The sequence below is a fragment of the Amborella trichopoda genome, chromosome 6, assembly GCF_054954075.1.
Source record: "Amborella trichopoda isolate Santa Cruz 75 chromosome 6, AtrichopodaSantaCruz75HAP2 v2.0, whole genome shotgun sequence".
NCBI lineage: Eukaryota > Viridiplantae > Streptophyta > Magnoliopsida > Amborellales > Amborellaceae > Amborella > Amborella trichopoda.
The window spans coordinates 37729101-37746640 of record NC_142341.1 but is presented as its reverse complement, the minus strand read 5'-3'; the positions used below and the strand labels follow the sequence as shown (position 1 = coordinate 37746640).

Sequence of the window (17540 nt, the reverse complement as noted above, 5' to 3'; positions counted from 1 at the left end):
GAGGTGCTTGCTCAGTGAAAGGAGAACAGCATAAGAAGGAGCTAGTTCATGACTCCGCCTAAGTCAGGAGTGAGGAGGAACCTGCAAAGTTGGTGTGTGTGCATCTTTAAGGTTAGCCGTCCGGGTGACTTGAGAGTCAGCTCAGGCTCGGTCAACGGGTTTGACCTTGGAAGGTCGAGACCCTCGAGCTTGTGTCTGTGAGGGACGGGGTAGGAACCTATCTCTCACAGGGTGAAGCTGTGTGTGGTGAGAGGGAGGACGAAGTGGTCGACCCTCTGATGCTCGAGCTAACACAGAACTGGCATTGCCCTGAGCTGTGGGATGCATGACACGCGTAGGGTTCGGCCCAAGAAGGCCTAACCATGAACGCGAGTTTGAGGCAGCGTGAAAGTTGCCCCGAGGCGTGGCTCGAGCAGATGGACCACGAGCCTTTAGGTCTGTGAGTGGGGTGGAGCCCTCAGGATCTCTGCCTTTGTGTGCCGAGCCTCCAAGTGTAGAGGTTCGCGATAGTAAAGGAGATCGAGGGGTAGCCTTGCAGCGACCGTCAGAAGTGATGGCAACCTGCTTACCTCTGGCGAGAGTGGATAGGGCAGCCTTCTGGCGTACTTCAACAATATGACTAGGGGTGGGTGTTGTGTGCAGTAGCAGATGTGCTAGCAATGCAAGGGGCCTTGGTAGAGAGTCCACCAGGACGAAAAAGCGGGGAGGCAAGGACTTTTAAGTACCCTCTATCATGGATCCAGGAGAGAACCTGGGAGCCGAACTGTGAGTCCTAACTCAGAAGGAGTGTAGGGAAGGAAGCTTGAGCAGCCCGCTTCCCAGGACAGTCACAAGTGCAGGGATAAGAAAGTCCCCGATTCAGATGAATGGGTTGAATAACCCAGGTACCATATAAAGTAGTGCCGAAAGTGAAAGAAGATATTGATCAAACAAGAGCCAACCGACGAAGGGGTAATAAGTCACTAAGCTGGTTAGGTGCCTCAATCCCGCCTCTCCGGATCTAGGTGATCAGGTGACAATGTCTAGGGTTCGAAAAACCCGAGACTTGAGATCGCTCTCTCGGGAACCTTGTTTAAGAACAAGGGCAGGTACCCAACTAATGAGAGAGGAATTTTTTATGTGAGGTGGGAACCAACCTCACCAGGGTCAGTGACTTACTCGGGCTGACTCGTGTGGGCTCCTTCTTAGATCACGACAAAAGGCCCCACAGCTACTTTAGTTGGTTCAGAATCGCCTCCCTTGACCTGCAATCTCCTTGTTTTTTTACACAATACTACTATGGTTAATTTGTAAGACAAGTGGGCCGAAGGGCCCACCCTTGTCTTAGGGCAATACACATTCGTGTGGCTAAGAATGTGAGGGGTTAGAGTGATAAAGTGGAAGGTTCGAACAAAGGTTGAAGAGAGAAGAAAACTTGATGAAGGGACGAGACAAGTTTGATAGCCAAACAGTGACACCCAGAGTGGTAGCAAGATGGGCATGGTACTCAGAATCAGCACGACGGCAGTACTACTCGAAATCGAAGCCGATATGGTGGTGCTAGGCTAGGTCAACCGTCGATCAAGTGAGAAGAGGAGAGAATGGAGAAAAGGCATGAGACGGCGAAGGGATAGGGTCCTGTCGGCACTAGGCGTTGCTACCCACGGCTGTGGAGTAGCAGTGTCACGGCCTTGGACAGCGCTAGACACTACTGCTCACGGCCTGAGTGAGAACAGGGAACTACAGATGGCGCTAGGAATCACTGTTGGTAACAAAAGAAGGCAGCACGCCTTTGCACGGGCGACGATAGCTTCTCGTGAAGCAGACGGCGATAGCCATTTGCGAAGCGTGTGGCGATAGTTCTCATGTGGCGCACAGCGATAGGCGTGGGGCGCAGGAGGAACAACGATAAGCACTGAACGCACTAAGGAGGCTCGCGGACGGCTATGGGCACCAACCACGCGAAGGAGGCTCGCAGACGGCGATAGGCACCGTGTACACAAATGAAGCTCGTAGACAGTGATAGGTATTGCTGAGACCTCTCATGGGTAGCGATAAGCATCGATGTCTGCGGTATGCATGCAACAGGGGGAGACCCTTGAGGGCGACAAGGAGTTTCACCATCTGTGCTCTTCATTGATGAGCAGCGTCATTTGCAAACCTCACTAGGGGACAGAGATGGACGAACATAAGGAGAAGAAGGCTCACACATGGCGCTGCCATCGCCATGCGCGACCTGTGAGACCACATGAGAGGCATGCATGGCATTGCCACAGCCGTGCATGGCCTCTGAGGGGAGCTCAGACAGAGAAGAGGAAGGAGAGGAAGAGAGAGAAGAAGAAAAGAAAAAAAAGAAAGAGAATATTTAACTTGAGTCTAAGGGTACCAGTCCAATAGTTTCTCTCTCCTTACTCTCTCTCTCCCAACGTGACCAACAACGAGAAGAAAGAAAAACTTTATTAAGTAAAAACTCTCTCTTTTGTGAAGAGTTCAAGCCCTTTTGTGTACAATGATGGTACGGTATATATAGAATTGTGCCCACACATGGGTGGATGATCAAAAGTAACCCTAATTGCTGAAAATTAAGATTAAAATGAATTAAAATAAATTAGAAAATAGGGTACAAAATGACATATTTGCTCGTTCCTAACAAGTTGTAGAATTTCATAACAGTCCCTGTATTGCCCTAGAACGTGCATGATTTTTCGTGGATGATCTGGGGTCGTTATGATGCCCGGTTAATCGAGAGATGATTGTTTTCTTGTAGGGATCGGCCTGGCGATCGATTTGATACGAACTTCGAGCCATGGATCGTATTTTTGGGGTACGATCATGTGACTTGAAATTTGAATGAATCTTGAAACTTTCAATCGATTGTGTGCTCGTCCTTTGATGTTTTTCAGTGATTTCTTCATTGGATCACAGTGAGCATGTTGTTACGATTGCAGGGCAACAAACGCAACTCGATTCCGTGCCCGGACGAAGATTTTGTAACTTTGGAATTTGGCCGGGACGTGGAATTCCTGCAAAGGAGTTTGCAGTCATTTCGTCGGCTTCGTGTGTAGAATCCAACCGTTCATCATGTATGGGGGTTCGGTTCAGAGATAGCCCAAGACCTTACGCACGTGATGGAATTGGTTTTGTACCGATCAGGTTCGCGAGTTGCATGATTTGGCCACTCAAGCGAGACACGATGCTGCTGATTTTCCTGCACTTTCTTCACGAATCAGCAATTTCTCTCTAGCTTTTCTACGCGCTCGGACGTCGTCGCGAGGTGTGCACATATCAAAACGCTCATCTCAATGAGACGAACATGTTCCAACAAGTTTGAATGCAATCTGATCTCGGACGAGGGAGATATAAGTGTCGCAAGTCACTGTTCACGACTGTCTTGTAGGATGGCTGCATGGGAATAGTGTGCAGCTCCCCCTGTTTCGTTCTTTTGCCTATAACTTCTTCCTGGGATGGGCGTTTAAGCTGGAATTTGACCCATGGGGGTTTTCAACCGTGACGGATCCAATGGCGATAGTCCTACAACAAATTGAGATACTGAAAATATAGCTCTAATTATAGGGTCCGTTTCAACAATTTGAAGTGTTTCTCAGTCTGCACTGCTTTAGACATGTCGGATTGTGACGAAACTTGACAGGAAGCTGTTGAGAGTTCTTATGAAGATCTTAACTAGTTCTGGGGCTATTCTGATACTGTCGAAATTTCCACTGTTTGTCTACGCTTTTATTGAGCGGGGGCCCCATGATGATAAAAAATATCTTCCAACAATGAGTTTGGAACTAATTCTGAAAAAGTTATTTGACTAGACAACTAGTTCAGAACTGCCACTACAAATCAGCAGGTTTGAGTCTTCAAGTTCTGAATCAACCATTATTTGAAAAGAATAAACAAACATCTTGGTTTGGAACTTGAAATTTTGAATTGGAGATTGATTTCAGAGAGGGTCCATAGCCTTAGTAAGATGTTCCCCGTAACCATGATAAGGGCTTGAAAGATAATTCATCAAATGGAGGGAGATTTGAAGGAACATTTAACATAAGCATCGAATGGAATATCATTAATTGTCGAAAAAAGTTTATATAGGGTTGAGGCCCTGAACAATGATGGCGCACCTAACAATTGACTAGAATAAGTTATTTTGATGTTGAAAGATTCTCAAATCCGATCATCTCAATCTTGATATATATAGATATAAAATAATTGGATTTTAAGTCTTAGAAATAGTGCATCATGTAATGCATTATCTAAACAATCAATTTTCAAGTGTTCATAGATATGTTTGATCTACACTATTTTTAAAGCTTTACATTTTATAATTAGATATAAAAATAAATTTTCAAATCTTCATAAAGATTTTTGATACTAAAACAAAATCTTTTGACGCTATTTGAAGGCGCGCCTTATTTTGATTGTTGAGGACCTCAACCTTATACGAACTATACCCCTTAATTGACATGTGTCCAAAAAATGCTTAGAATGGAATATATTAAATGTCCCGGATATTATCTGAGACCTGGTTTCTATGCGGCCAAGCGTGCATGTAGAAATACAGGCCTATTAATAAGTATATTTTTAAGATGGATTTTTTCACTTAATTTTTAAGGATTTGTAATCTCTAACATTGAGATCATGAATATGAAACAATAACTAAATTTTAAAAACTAAAAATAAAAATATTAGGAAGAAAACATTTGGACTTTTAGTTTTCATTGTTTTTAGATGGCACACCTACTTGCATCCATCATTAAGATGGATGTTTACACTTTTTGGACGGCATATGTAGTCATGCGGTCCAGCCCATATTAAACAATTTCCTATTATCTTACTAACATCAATTCATACAATTAAAGTTTTGTGAATTATAATGCCATTTCTTTGTTGGTACTCAACTGATAGATAGAAAATCGGGTAAGGGGTCGCGTTAATAATAATAAAGAGAAGCACCATAAGCCAAATAACTAAGACCATAATGTCATGCGTTCAAGCCGGTGGTTTAAAAATCGTCGATCCAATCTGGAATCGGGCGATCCGAATCGGGTATCGGTGATAAGATTCCAAATCCAATATCGATAAAACCGCACAATTATTCTACTTTTTTATTTTTCAATTCGGCATTCTTTTTTCTGCACCCTAATTTTTTTGAAATGTAATTGACAATTTTCTTCACACGTGCAATGCGTCCTCCTTCCTCCCTACACGTGATTGACAATCCTTCCTTCCTTCATGCCAGCTGGCACTTCACCTTCCTCCCTCTACATGTGATTGACGATCTTTCCTTCATGCCAGCTAGTGCTGCCGGCTTAAAAAGCTTCAGCGTGCAATACACTCACCAGGCCAAGACAACATTCATTGTCGCCAAATCGTTGGGTTCTTTCATACCATTCGTCTTCTCACATCGCTTCGATGCGATGTGGGATATATTTGTGAGTTGAAAAAAGGCGGGCAATATTATTAGCTTGGGAAAAATTGCAGTGAGATGGTGTATACCCGACGGTATATTCCCGTCATGAATAAGAAAGTTGTATGTCCGATTGTGGCAAAGAAATTTGACGATAAAAAAGAAAAAATAATTAAAAATAACAATTGGGTGCCCATCACCCCTATTTTTCACCAAAAAAATTTAAATTTACTTACCAAAAAAACATAAAAACTCTATTAAAGTATTATATCATGGCATTATTTCATTATATGAGTAATAATTAATTAATTAGTTAATTAAGATTAAAAAATTAGTACTAGCTCATAGGATAATAAAAATAAAAATAATAATAATAATAATAATAATAATAATAATACCATTTCTAGTCTATTGGATATTAAAAAAAAAAAAAATAGAGGATATTTTAAGATAGAAAAATAACACTAACTCATACCACTTTAGAATTTATTTCAAATTGTTTTATCAATTATCCCACATTGCAAATATATTTTTTTAATTTATTAATAACCAAATCTTTTCTATTATTTATTTATATTATAAATTTTATAATATATTATTCTTTCTTAAAATTGTAAATAAGATTTTTTAAATTAGATGATGTATAAGACATTTTATATTTTTATTTGCATAGTAAAATAATTATAAACTATAAAGTTATAAACTAACATCCTCAATTTCCATATATATTATTATAGTTAGTTAAGTTATAATAATTGTGGATAAGTAAAACAAATTAGTAAATGTTTGATACTTTGATGTGATACTAATTTATATGGAAATTAATTTTTTTAATCTTCTAATATGGAAGTATTTGTAACTAGTTACCTCACATTGCAAATATGAATTTATTTATTTATTTTTTAATTTTACTAAAATATTATTATAAATTTATATTTCTAAATTCTATATTTCTATCCAAACTAATTGTTATATATTAGATTTATTTATTTGTGAGGGTCATACCCTTGTTTTTTTAATCACGTTATTATAATATTGTAATTAATAATTATATTAATTACAATGATAACTAAATCATATATTTTATTTATTAATTTATTTATTTTAATTATACAGACATCCAAATAGAAAAAACATCTCAATAATTACCTTTTTACAAAGTAATGAAAATGCATAATGCACCACTCGTAAATTCATTTACAAATTAAAATAATATTATTTTTAGATATTTATAGTGATTTTTTAAAGATTTTTTGAGACAAAATTTACTGATTCTACCCGATTCTCGATCCGAAATGCCGATTCACCGGGCCGAATGGGTTTTTTAGGTGCCCGATCCGAAGCACCGATCCGTTTTTTAAACCAATTGTTGAAACTAAATATCACTATAGTATTAACAAAAAGCAAGCTTTCTATGTTTCCCCTACAACAAAAAACTTATATACTTCCCCTTATCCAACCATCCATTATGAATGGAGGGCTAAGATTGCCCCAATCACAATGTCACGTCTTTACACTAATTTATTTTATATAAACTACTTTGACACCAAATTTTTGACATCCAATCCTATATTAAGCTTGCACTAGCAAAAACTATAAAAAACAATATTTCCAATAAAATAAAATGACCAAAATACCCCTAAAAATTTCAAGGGTATTTTGGTCATTATATTTTATCAAAAATTTATTTTAAATATTTTTTATAGGTGCACCCCAATGAGAGGATGGCACGTACCAAATTTCATATTCATACAATTTGTATAAAAAAGACTAAAATTAAAATACTTTGCGACATCGAATCTAAGATCAAACGGTGAGTGGCTCTCTTGATCAAAATTGGACGGCAGGATGGTAGGGGAAGCATAGATCTTCTATGCTGCAAATGAAGTATAAAGACCTTTCCCATTAACAAATTAGACGATGTTCCAATCCAGACAAATAAAACTAGGTTTGTGTATAATGAGATCTTTTATCTTTATTACAAAGAAATCACAATCACTCCCACTCATTGGATGTCAAATTGAATAGCTTAAACTAGTCACAGAGTTCGAGAATTTTTTTTTTGAGTTATAAGCAGTGTTTAAAAAAATGCCGAGTCGAACCGGACTCGCCCGATTTGACTTGGGAATCGCCATGGACGGATCGAATCGACGAAAAAAACGGGAATCGTCCGGTTCTCTCTAGAACCGGACGATTCTGTACAGTGACTCGCCGATTCACTGTACGGAATCGACGAGTCCGTACAGTGAATCGACGAGTCCCGTACGGATTTTTATTTATTTATTTATTTATTTTTATTTTTTTTATGTAATCCATGATAGATTTTTTTGTAATACTTGATCGATTTTTTTGTAATCCATGATCGAATTTTTTTTTGTAATCCATGATAGAATTTTTTGAAAATTTGTGATTTTTTTTTTTTAATCCATGATCGATTTTTTTGAAAATTTGTTTTTTGTTTTTTTAATCCATATTATTCAAAGAGAAAATGAGAGAGATGATGATTCTGAAGCCACCCTATCCCAACCATATTATTCACATATCGAGTCCCAACAGCAACAGTGTAGGGATGAGCACGACAGTGCAGGTGAACATGAAGGATGGACAGTCTTCGGGGATTTTAGATTGGAAACACAACAAAATACTAACACTCAGAGATTTAAGAATAGTCAGACGCCTGCTAATATCGATGATTCGTTTTTAGATCGAATTAATGAATTGTTAAACGAATTCAATCAATGACACAAGCGTCACCAAGAAGAACAATAACGTCGTCATCATTTTATTTTTAGATTATATGTTACTAATTTTATGCTTTATTATAGTCCATGTATGTTGATATACTTATTCCATGAAAATTATATATTTATCCTTTTGTGTGATGTAAATTAAATGCTGAATGGCGGTTCATGCAAGGAAAGAACATATCAATATTCGCATATTCATTCAAAAACATGAAAATTCTTAATAGAATACCCTCATTTCTTATTGAATTCCTAAAAAACAATATTTATAATGAATTTTAATAATTTTTTCAGATTTTTTTTAAGCTTTATTCTGACCGATTCACCCGATTCCCGATTCGGATCGCCGATTCGCAGATCCGGATCGGTTTTTTGGAAGCCCGACCCGGGTCACCGATCCGTTTTTTAAACCATTGGTTATAAGCCTTTTCAGTAATACTATTGCAACCACCCATTTTGAAATCTAAAGGATAAGAGTGATTGTGACCTCCTTGTACATAAAGTAAATTATCTCTTGGTATACTTCTCCAAAAGATTAATACCTTCACCACGAGAGACATAAAAACCAAGAGAAAGTATAAAACTATTTATCTTTGGTATAAGGTGGTCACAATTGATCTTGTCCATTGGATGTAAAATTGGGTGGTTGCATTTATTTCATTGACCAAGCTCAAAGTTCAAAAGAAATTTTCTCGTACTTTGTTACACATCCAAGTAATCAGATTTCACATCAGATGGTTGCAACTAAATGTGGCCTTCCTATACAAAAGGTAAATGCTCTCATTGTATGCGATCCCAAAAGAACAAATGAATAAAAGAATAATGGAATTCAGTGGAGCAGCAGATATTGAGAGAAAATAAGACACTTTAAGAAAGCACCTGCATGCAAGCAGCAGTTTATAGAACCTTATGAAGCATAAAATGCACTCAGAAAGCATAAACAGGGCAGCACCCCATGCTGTGCCCATCATGCTTACTCCCTGATACATCAAATAAAAAACTTTAAAGTTCTTAGCCCATAATACAGTACCATGACTGATTTTTTTTTTTTCAACAGCTCATCACCATAGTAAAGAGAGTCCAGTAATAAATGTGCAACAACTTCAGTGTAAATGGGAACAAGCATGATGGTTCTCCTTAATCAAAGTGAGATTGTTTAGGATTGTGATCAATCTATGATACACAATTAAATCGAAGAGAGAGTGTTTAGGATTGTGATTAATCTATGATAGACAATTACAGAAATACCATGCACCATAGTGAAGGAATTCGTTTCATCTGTATGACTGAGTAGCAGTAGCCAGCTTGCATAGAGAAGCCCCAAACAAATTGATACTACAAGACCACAAGCGTGGTAGCTTCTGTTTGAGGACCCAAAAGCACAGAGACATGCTTTTACTTATGGAAATATATTCAGTGGATGCAGTGACGGTTACTATAGTACCTTCACATTACTCCTGCGGTCTGCATTTGACATCAATGGCTTAGGTGATGTGTACGTACTGTAGGAACTTTACTGCAATCCTTGTATAATCAAACACCATATATCAAGTTGTGGCGACAGAGAAGAGACAAATTGCGATTTTTTTTATTGTTTAATTTTTATGTTTTGGTGTGTGGGGTGTGTGAGCAGAGACAGCAAGCAAGTTTAGATACACGCTTGCACATAACAACACAGAAAATACATAAATTCATAAAAACATGTTATCAGAAACCCTTGTTTTCTGTTGCAATTTCTCGATTATTATATGATGATTTCTTAACTGTCCATATATAGATAGAAATAGAAATATCTAGAAATGACATCTCTTATGTCAATGACACCAAAGGGATATTCAATGAAAAAAATTGGGATATGGATGGAATATAATGAAATAGGGCCACTTTGAGGTTCCCTATATTCCTCATGGCTTGAGAACATGAGTTGGAACTCTATGAGATACATATGTATGATAAGACAAAATCTGGGTAACAGCTCATCCTATCTAACATCTAAATAAGAAAATTTTCCTCATGGCACTGGAGAATAGCTCAAAACCTTCACTCAGATACTCGTCTCTCAAGATGGGAACACAAACTATGGCTGTGGACAGCCCACAACTGAACAGACTAGAAATCTGCCCCAGTAATAGACTAGAACACAAACTATGGCTGTGGAACACAAACTAGATAGCATAAAGACCAGCAATAGACTAGAAATCTGCTCCAGTAAGGTAACAATTGGTGTGGTCCTCTAATTATGGCCTCACTCAATTAAAATGAATGTAAAAATATGACTAAAATATTTCCAATAGTAAATAAAATAAACCTACTAAAAATCTCATAACCAAATTATCAAAATCCTCATACCTGAGTAGGTTCCAACACAGACAGTCATCAGCACAGCATAGTTCAGCAAGGGACATACAAGCATATACCCAGTAGAAAGGTATGAAAGTACCCAGAGAAATTCAAGATGACTTAAAACCAAAGAAACAAGTAGCATGTATCCACTAGACTCTAGATCCCCCCAACAATAACCTCCAAACATAGACAACGCACATGTTTCACTCATCCCTAGGCCCTACACCAAACCTACACAAGCAGGAAAGTGTTAACACTGCAGGATATCCATCAAAAAGAAGAAAACAGAGCAAAGTTACCAAGTCCTTCTGATTGCCCCAACATCCACATATGAAGTCGCAAAACATAGCAAACAAGATCTATAAGACACATAGCAGCATACCAACAAACACAGGATCAAGGTCATAAGACCAAGAGCCTGTTGGCAGTACCTGATTTATAGTACTATGTGGAAACTGAACTGTGAAAGAAAAAAAGTATGCTTCTCACAATGAATATCAAGGAAGTTCTCATAATGAATACTAAGGAACAAGTTCTGTGAAGGGATCTAGAGCATAGAGTGCAAAGTCATCGGTAGTTTTGAGGTTGACTCTCCTGGAAGCTTGTTCTTGGATAAGAATGACCCACCTGGAAGTTTCAGAAAATAATAGATAGAATGAAATTTTAATAATATAAAAAAAAAATACTACAAAATTTATAATAATTATACATCACATTTAAGGAATAGCATTGTGAAGTATATAACTATAAATGATAAATGCTCCTTTCAATCCTTTGTACATTCCATATCCTATGCTAAACTCGTCATTAATGTAGTATATATTGTATCATTCAATGTAATCAATTATACCAATACCAAGTTCCTAGTACAAAAACTTCATAAAGTCATGCAGATGAACGTCAATTAATGAATCCAAAAGATTCAAGACAGTTGCACATGCCACATATTCGCCTCCCCCAACTGATCAACAAACATGCAGCTCCCATGCATAAAACAAATAGAAGTTCCAGACGATAAATTATAAACTCATGAATAATTATTTAAAAACAGACACATCAAACAGTGGCTTACAATCAATTGAAATTGAAAATGGTGAGCAAAAGTTTAAAGCCATTAGAAAGATCGAGGAAAATTTGCATGGGACACCAAATAAAAACTTAACCAAAAGTGCAAAGGAGACACTTTGCCCTTCAATGGTTTTAGAGAACAATTGAAGCAAATGAAACTATTGAAAAGTAGCGAAAAAAGAAAAAAAAAAAAAAAAAAAGTAAAAATTAAATAATGAGATTTAAGGAAATTAACATAAGATACCTTGGGTAAATGTAATGAACAAGAGGTGAAAGAGAGGAAAAAAAATTGTATAAGAGTATGAGAATTGAGCAATTGGAAAGGGAAATGCAGGACAAACATGGCTGCAACAAATTCAACAATCCAAGATTCTAAATGATGCAAGTTTGTGTGATGCATTTCTCGAGCTACATCGCTTGCACATCTTCCTTGCAACCATGCTTACACAACTCATGATCAATAGGCGGCCCCATCCAAAGCCTGGTCCACATGCTCCCCATGTAAGCACCGCATGAAGATCAGCACAAATCATATTAGAGGCTCATGAGGATAGAAATCCATACAGTAGGTTAAGAAAGTATATTTCTAAAATATGGATATGACTATGGGCTTTCTAATCAATGTGATTGTATCCTCACGTATGATTAAAGAGAACTAAGTTTGATGTTTGGTTCATATATTCTAATATTTCATTGTATCGTGATTGTATCCTCACATATGATGAAGAGAACTAAGTTTGATGTTTGCTTCATACATTCTAATATTTCATTGGATCATTAACTACCAGATTCCTTTCATTAAAAACATAATCAGAACACATAATCAGAACTGGTTCAAGTAGTGAGATCCCAAATTTTGCATAACCGCGGTCCCTTTCACAAATTCCCGACCACTATATGTCCTTCCCATGTGCCCTACTCCACAAGAAATTACTACAAAAAGAGACTTAAAGTTCAGCTATTTTAAATACTATTTAAAAAGGATTTAATGTACAGCTATTGATAAAATAATTTTGAAAATGAACGCTACAAGCAAAAGAAGAAACACATATGCAATGTTTGGCATGCTGGTAAATAAATCCCTATCAAGTTTTCTTTCAATATTTTACGCACCCTTGCCTTGACCCTTCCTCTAATACTAATGAGTGTCACATGGTTTGCAGATTGTACACTCCAATGAGTACTCCAGAATGCAGTTAATGGTTTGATCTCGAACAGAACAATTAAATAAAACATTTACTTCCCCTTCCTGTTAAAGCTGGAAAGAAAAGAAAATCAAGTATCTTCACACAAAGTACCAATGTAATCTTTGATTACTGTAGTTGTTGGGATAGATGCCTGTCAAGAGAAGAGCTGAGTATTGTGCAAGACATCAGTGATAACGCAGGCTGCATCACAATAACTCAGCATTAGAAAAAACAAGCATCATCAAGACAAAAGCATGCCATGAAATTTTAGGAGTGACTTAATTCTGAGTAAACTTAACCAAAAGATAAGTCAACCCCATGCTATCATTCTTTTATAAATGCCAAAGATATTCCATAATCAGTAGAATGGTATTTGTTGCTTGAACTAATTCATTATTGTCTTTGTTTATAAATTCATCTTGTTGATTATATTAAACCATCAAATTGTTGAGTATGGAACTGAGGAAAAAGAATTCAATCCATGTTAATCAGGAAAGACAAATTAATCGATTGGAGCATGTATTTAATATCCAAATTAATGATGTTCAATTATATATGGTATCTGCAACTGATTCTCCACAAAAGTGCATCTTCCATCTGATATTAGCAATTCAAAGTTTCAAGGGTGAAAATTATGATACAGTGAAAAATCTCATTCCAACTCCTATTCTGAAAACCAGATGGACAAGTGCCTTACATGACTCCGTATACCATGACAAACCATTTGCCAGAAATATTGCCACTCCTCGAGCAAATATGCCCTCAACGCAAATGAGGGCTAGGACCCTCCAAAGCCTCCATAGAAGGGGACCATTCACTTCTCTCCTTGGATTGCGCGAACCAGCAGTGTACAAACAAGCCCTAACCTATGGATTGCTCAGTCATTCACAAATCATATGGCTCGTTATGAGGGTGGCCACCTGTCTGGTAGAGCTCGAGCTGATACATAGCCTTAGGCAACAATTCCTTCAAAGACGGGTGTTGTGCTGCCACTGTCCGACTGGCAAGCTCGAATGCAGTCAGAGCCCTCGCTTGCCCCAACGCCTCACTCTTTGCTACATGAATTGCCAAGTAAGAGAGAAGAACTAGGCCATGCAATTGTGCCTTCTCATCGGCCTTGATTAGCCTGATCAAAATGGGCACCCCACCAAACTCGATTATGGTCTTCGAATGATCTACACACAGGAAGTTACAGGGCTCTGTAAACTTACCCAAGGCGATCGCAGCTTCCGTAGCCACATCCACATTGCGATGACCCAACTTATTCACAAGTGGGGTAATTACAAAGGTCTCTCTGGCTGAAAAGGTGCGTGCCAGTGACCCAATTGCTCGAATTGCAGGTATTTGCAGAGATTGGCTATTGTTGCACCGCTCTATGATTCTAAGCAACTGTTCAATCACCGCGCTTGCGGCAGGAGAATTGGTTCTAAAGGCTGTCCTCCTCAGATCAGGGACCCACTCTGCCACTGAAGTTACCTCCATCACAGCCATCAAGCAATTGTACTGCAAGTCACCTTGCTCCTTCTCAATGATCTTCGCCAATCGAAGGAGCCCTTTGGTCTCAATTATCCTCCGACTATTCGACTCACTGCCTTGAGCTAGCATCCATAATGCCCTGGCACACTGTACTGTGAGCTCAGCCCTCACTTCCGGACTCTCCTTCTCCCTCTCCTTGTGATGATGGAGCGCTAGAACTTCATCCTCACTTCGACAGCCATGGCTATAGGAAGCCCCTTGTAATTTGTTTACACGAATGCTCGACTGAACCACATTGTGGAGGTTATTGGGCCGAGGATGAGGCGGCAACAATGTCTTTGAGTCGTCAAGGGTCTCAGCTGCAAGCTGTGAGACAAGCGGCCGCACTGCATCCTCATGTGTGAAGTCCTCCCTCACCAAAAGATTGAGGGCTGCCATCTTCGCAACCAGCCTTGCCACCTCTGTCTGCACGCATGTTGGGGCATCCCACAGGAGCTGCACCATGAGAGGTACGGCACCATGAGCAGTGATGAAACTCACGCGCTCAAAATCCGATGTGAGGCTTACAAGTGCCTTTGCAGCGGCAACCTGGGCCTCAGGCATCGGCCCCTCCTTGAGTTGGCGGAGCAGCGGGGGAATGCCACCCTCCTCAATGATGAGTTGGCCATTGCGATTGGAGTCAGCAGCGAGCGATGCGAGGCCATTGGCCCCCTCAATCCTGTCCTCAGGAGTCCCGCCACTGTGCACAAGAGTGACATAGCTCCAAACCCATGATAATATTGGGTCAACACTTGCAATTGGAGGAAAACTCAGGGTGAGGCCAGAGGAGGAGGAGGAGGAGGAGGTATCAATGGCCCATTTGAGGTCGGCATAAGAGTTGTCCAGACGGGTTTGGACCTTGCGAAAATCAGCAACATTTGTGATGGTGAAGACACGCTTGAGGACGCCGCTGCGTCTGCATTTTTTGGTGAGGGTGAGGGCCCGGTCAAGGTTTTTGGTGGCCTCCTCAATGACTCGGCGGAGGGGGCGTTCGTAGAGGGGGGGACCACCGGCAGAGGTGAGGCGGGCAGCCTGGCGGAGCGCCTGGGCGAGGAGGTCAGCCCGCTTTGCAACCTCACCGCACTCCTGACGGTAGGACTCAGCTTCTTCAGAGAACTTCTTCACGAGCTCCGCCAGCTTGATGGGGAGAGCCAGAAGATCCTGGATGCTCTGTTGCTGCTGCTTGTCCTCCATGGCAAGCTGACCAGAAAACGAAACCCAAACTTTCGACTTTTCCTCCTCCTTCCTTCGGTTCTTGAAGGCAATTCAGGTCGTGGGAACCATCCAAAACCCTATCCTTATTATTATTCTTCAAGAGGAACTCGGGAACCATGCAAACCCCTAAATTTTCTTTAGAAAACTCCGACTAATGCTTCTTGTTCTATTATTCTTTGAATGCACCGATCCCACACTCTAATCTCTTATCCTTCTTGCGTTTATCCCGTACATTCTCCAGGGGATTTCAGACCTGAACCATCCAATTTCGCTTCAAACCACCCAAAAATCCTCACTTCTTACCCTTTTTCTTCCTTCTAGAAGGCCCTCCCAATGCCCTAACTTCCTCTCTGTATTCTCCATCAAAGAGATACCAATCCAAAATACCCCAAATCCTTCTGCCCTTTCCCACAGTAAGGAATGAACTCTTCAAAACCCTAATTTCTCATCTCCAGCAAATCCATTCCATGATATCTCATTAAACCCTAACTTCTCCACATTTTGGGTGATTAAAAGAGACTTTATGCGAGGAGAGTAGAGCACCTCTGCTTAGTTGTATGGCAGACAACAATACAAAGTGAATGGGTGAGTGATCGAACGTAACAGAAACGGTAGGAGAGAGGCGAGACGGAGAGGAGAATGTTTTGTTTCGATCACGTCACCAAATGCCACGGTGGAAGTTGCGATATTTTTAGGTTAAATGGTGGCGACTACTCATGGTCGGCCGGGGACTTCACTTTTTAAAAGGAAAAGAAAACCTAACACCACCCTAATCGAACTTTTTCTCCGACTTTTTTTTTCAGGAAGCAAATTTTTTATGCAAATACCTTCAACGTAAAAAGTTTAGACGTACATAAAAAAGTCATTTTGAACGGATTTCGCATTGATTTTTGGATTCAGTAGAACATTACCACTATCGCAACACCAAAGGGCCCAAGTGCCGGACTGCCTTAAAATAACTATCATACTAGAGCACCCAAGTGCAGGACCGCCCTAAAGCAATTGCCGTACCGAAATTGAGTACAGTTAAACCACCCTATCGGCCTTAGCACCGAAATTGAATACTGTCAGACCATCCTTTACATAATGCCGGCCGCCCTTTGCAACTGTCAAACTGCCATTTGGAAATGCTAGACCGCAATTTATACAGTGCTGGAGCCCCATTCACATAGTCTCGGAGCCCTCTATTTTGATGGAATAGATGAGAGAGAGGCGTGGGTAAAGTAAAAATAAGATATGGTAGTTTAGACCTTTTTTAAATTTTTTTGTTTGGTTGAAGGCTATTTGCATAGAAATTGAATTTTGGGGAAAAAAAGTTACATAAGTTTTTTTTGTAATTTTCCCTTACTTTTAGGATGCATTGGGTCTTGGATCCCGGTCAACCATGTACCCAGTGCATTGGGTCCGGGTCGGTAGGGGTGGCAATGGGTCGGGTTATATTTAAATATATTTTATATATTGAGATCCGAAAAATATCATTAGATTTGGACTTGGACGTGTATCTCACTGGATCAAATCAAACTGCTATCTAGACTCGAATAATGTTTGGGTCCAAGATTTAGACCCAGACACGACCGTTGAGTCCAATATTTTTACCTATACCCAGACTTGGATCAAGTCTATTCCTCAGATCTAAGTCGGGTTCCATTACCGCGCTTTACAGGTTGGATAACGACACAACCCAAGGGTTCTTAGATAGACCTAGACACGACCCATACCCAACTTATCAAGTTGAGCAAGGTTTGCTCGTAGATTAAGAGAAGAAAAATTGTTTCATATGGATTGGACCGCATTTCTACAATATGTGGTAGGGAGGTATAAAACATCCATCTTTAAGATGGATGCAAATAGGTGATTCATCTAAAAACAATTGTAACTAACAGTCCAAATATTTTTTTAATATAATTATTATTTTTAGTTTCCAATTATTTTTTTTCTTATTCATGATTACCATGTTAAAGATTATACATTCTCTAAAAATTAAAATCAATTTATATTTAAAAATATATTTATTGTCAAGCTCGCATTTCTAACATATGCGGGCTGGCCATGTAGAAACCATGTATCCTTAAAATAAAT

The 17540-nt window shown here is 39.2% G+C and overlaps 1 protein-coding gene across 5 annotated transcripts; it reads right to left on the bottom strand.

Moving 5' to 3' along the window:
* Positions 1-9244: 9244 nt before the first annotated feature.
* ARO4 (armadillo repeat only 4) lies at positions 9245-15479 on the bottom strand. 5 transcript variants are annotated; one of them, XM_020667756.2, is made up of 4 exons: positions 13429-15479; positions 12843-12932; positions 10483-11103; positions 9245-9657 (listed from the first exon to the last, which is right to left on the bottom strand). In XM_020667756.2, the coding sequence occupies exon 1, from the start codon at positions 15438-15440 to the stop codon at positions 13617-13619; it is 1824 nt and encodes a 607-aa protein (XP_020523415.1). In that variant the 5' UTR covers positions 15441-15479; the 3' UTR covers positions 9245-9657; positions 10483-11103; positions 12843-12932; positions 13429-13616. The 5 variants fall into 5 exon arrangements, with proteins under 5 accessions (XP_020523415.1, XP_088726594.1, XP_088726591.1 ...); XM_088870468.1 differs by having other exon boundaries at positions 9245-11103; positions 13429-13857; positions 13943-15479; XM_088870465.1 differs by having other exon boundaries at positions 9245-11103.
* Between the last annotated feature and the right edge of the window lie 2061 nt (positions 15480-17540).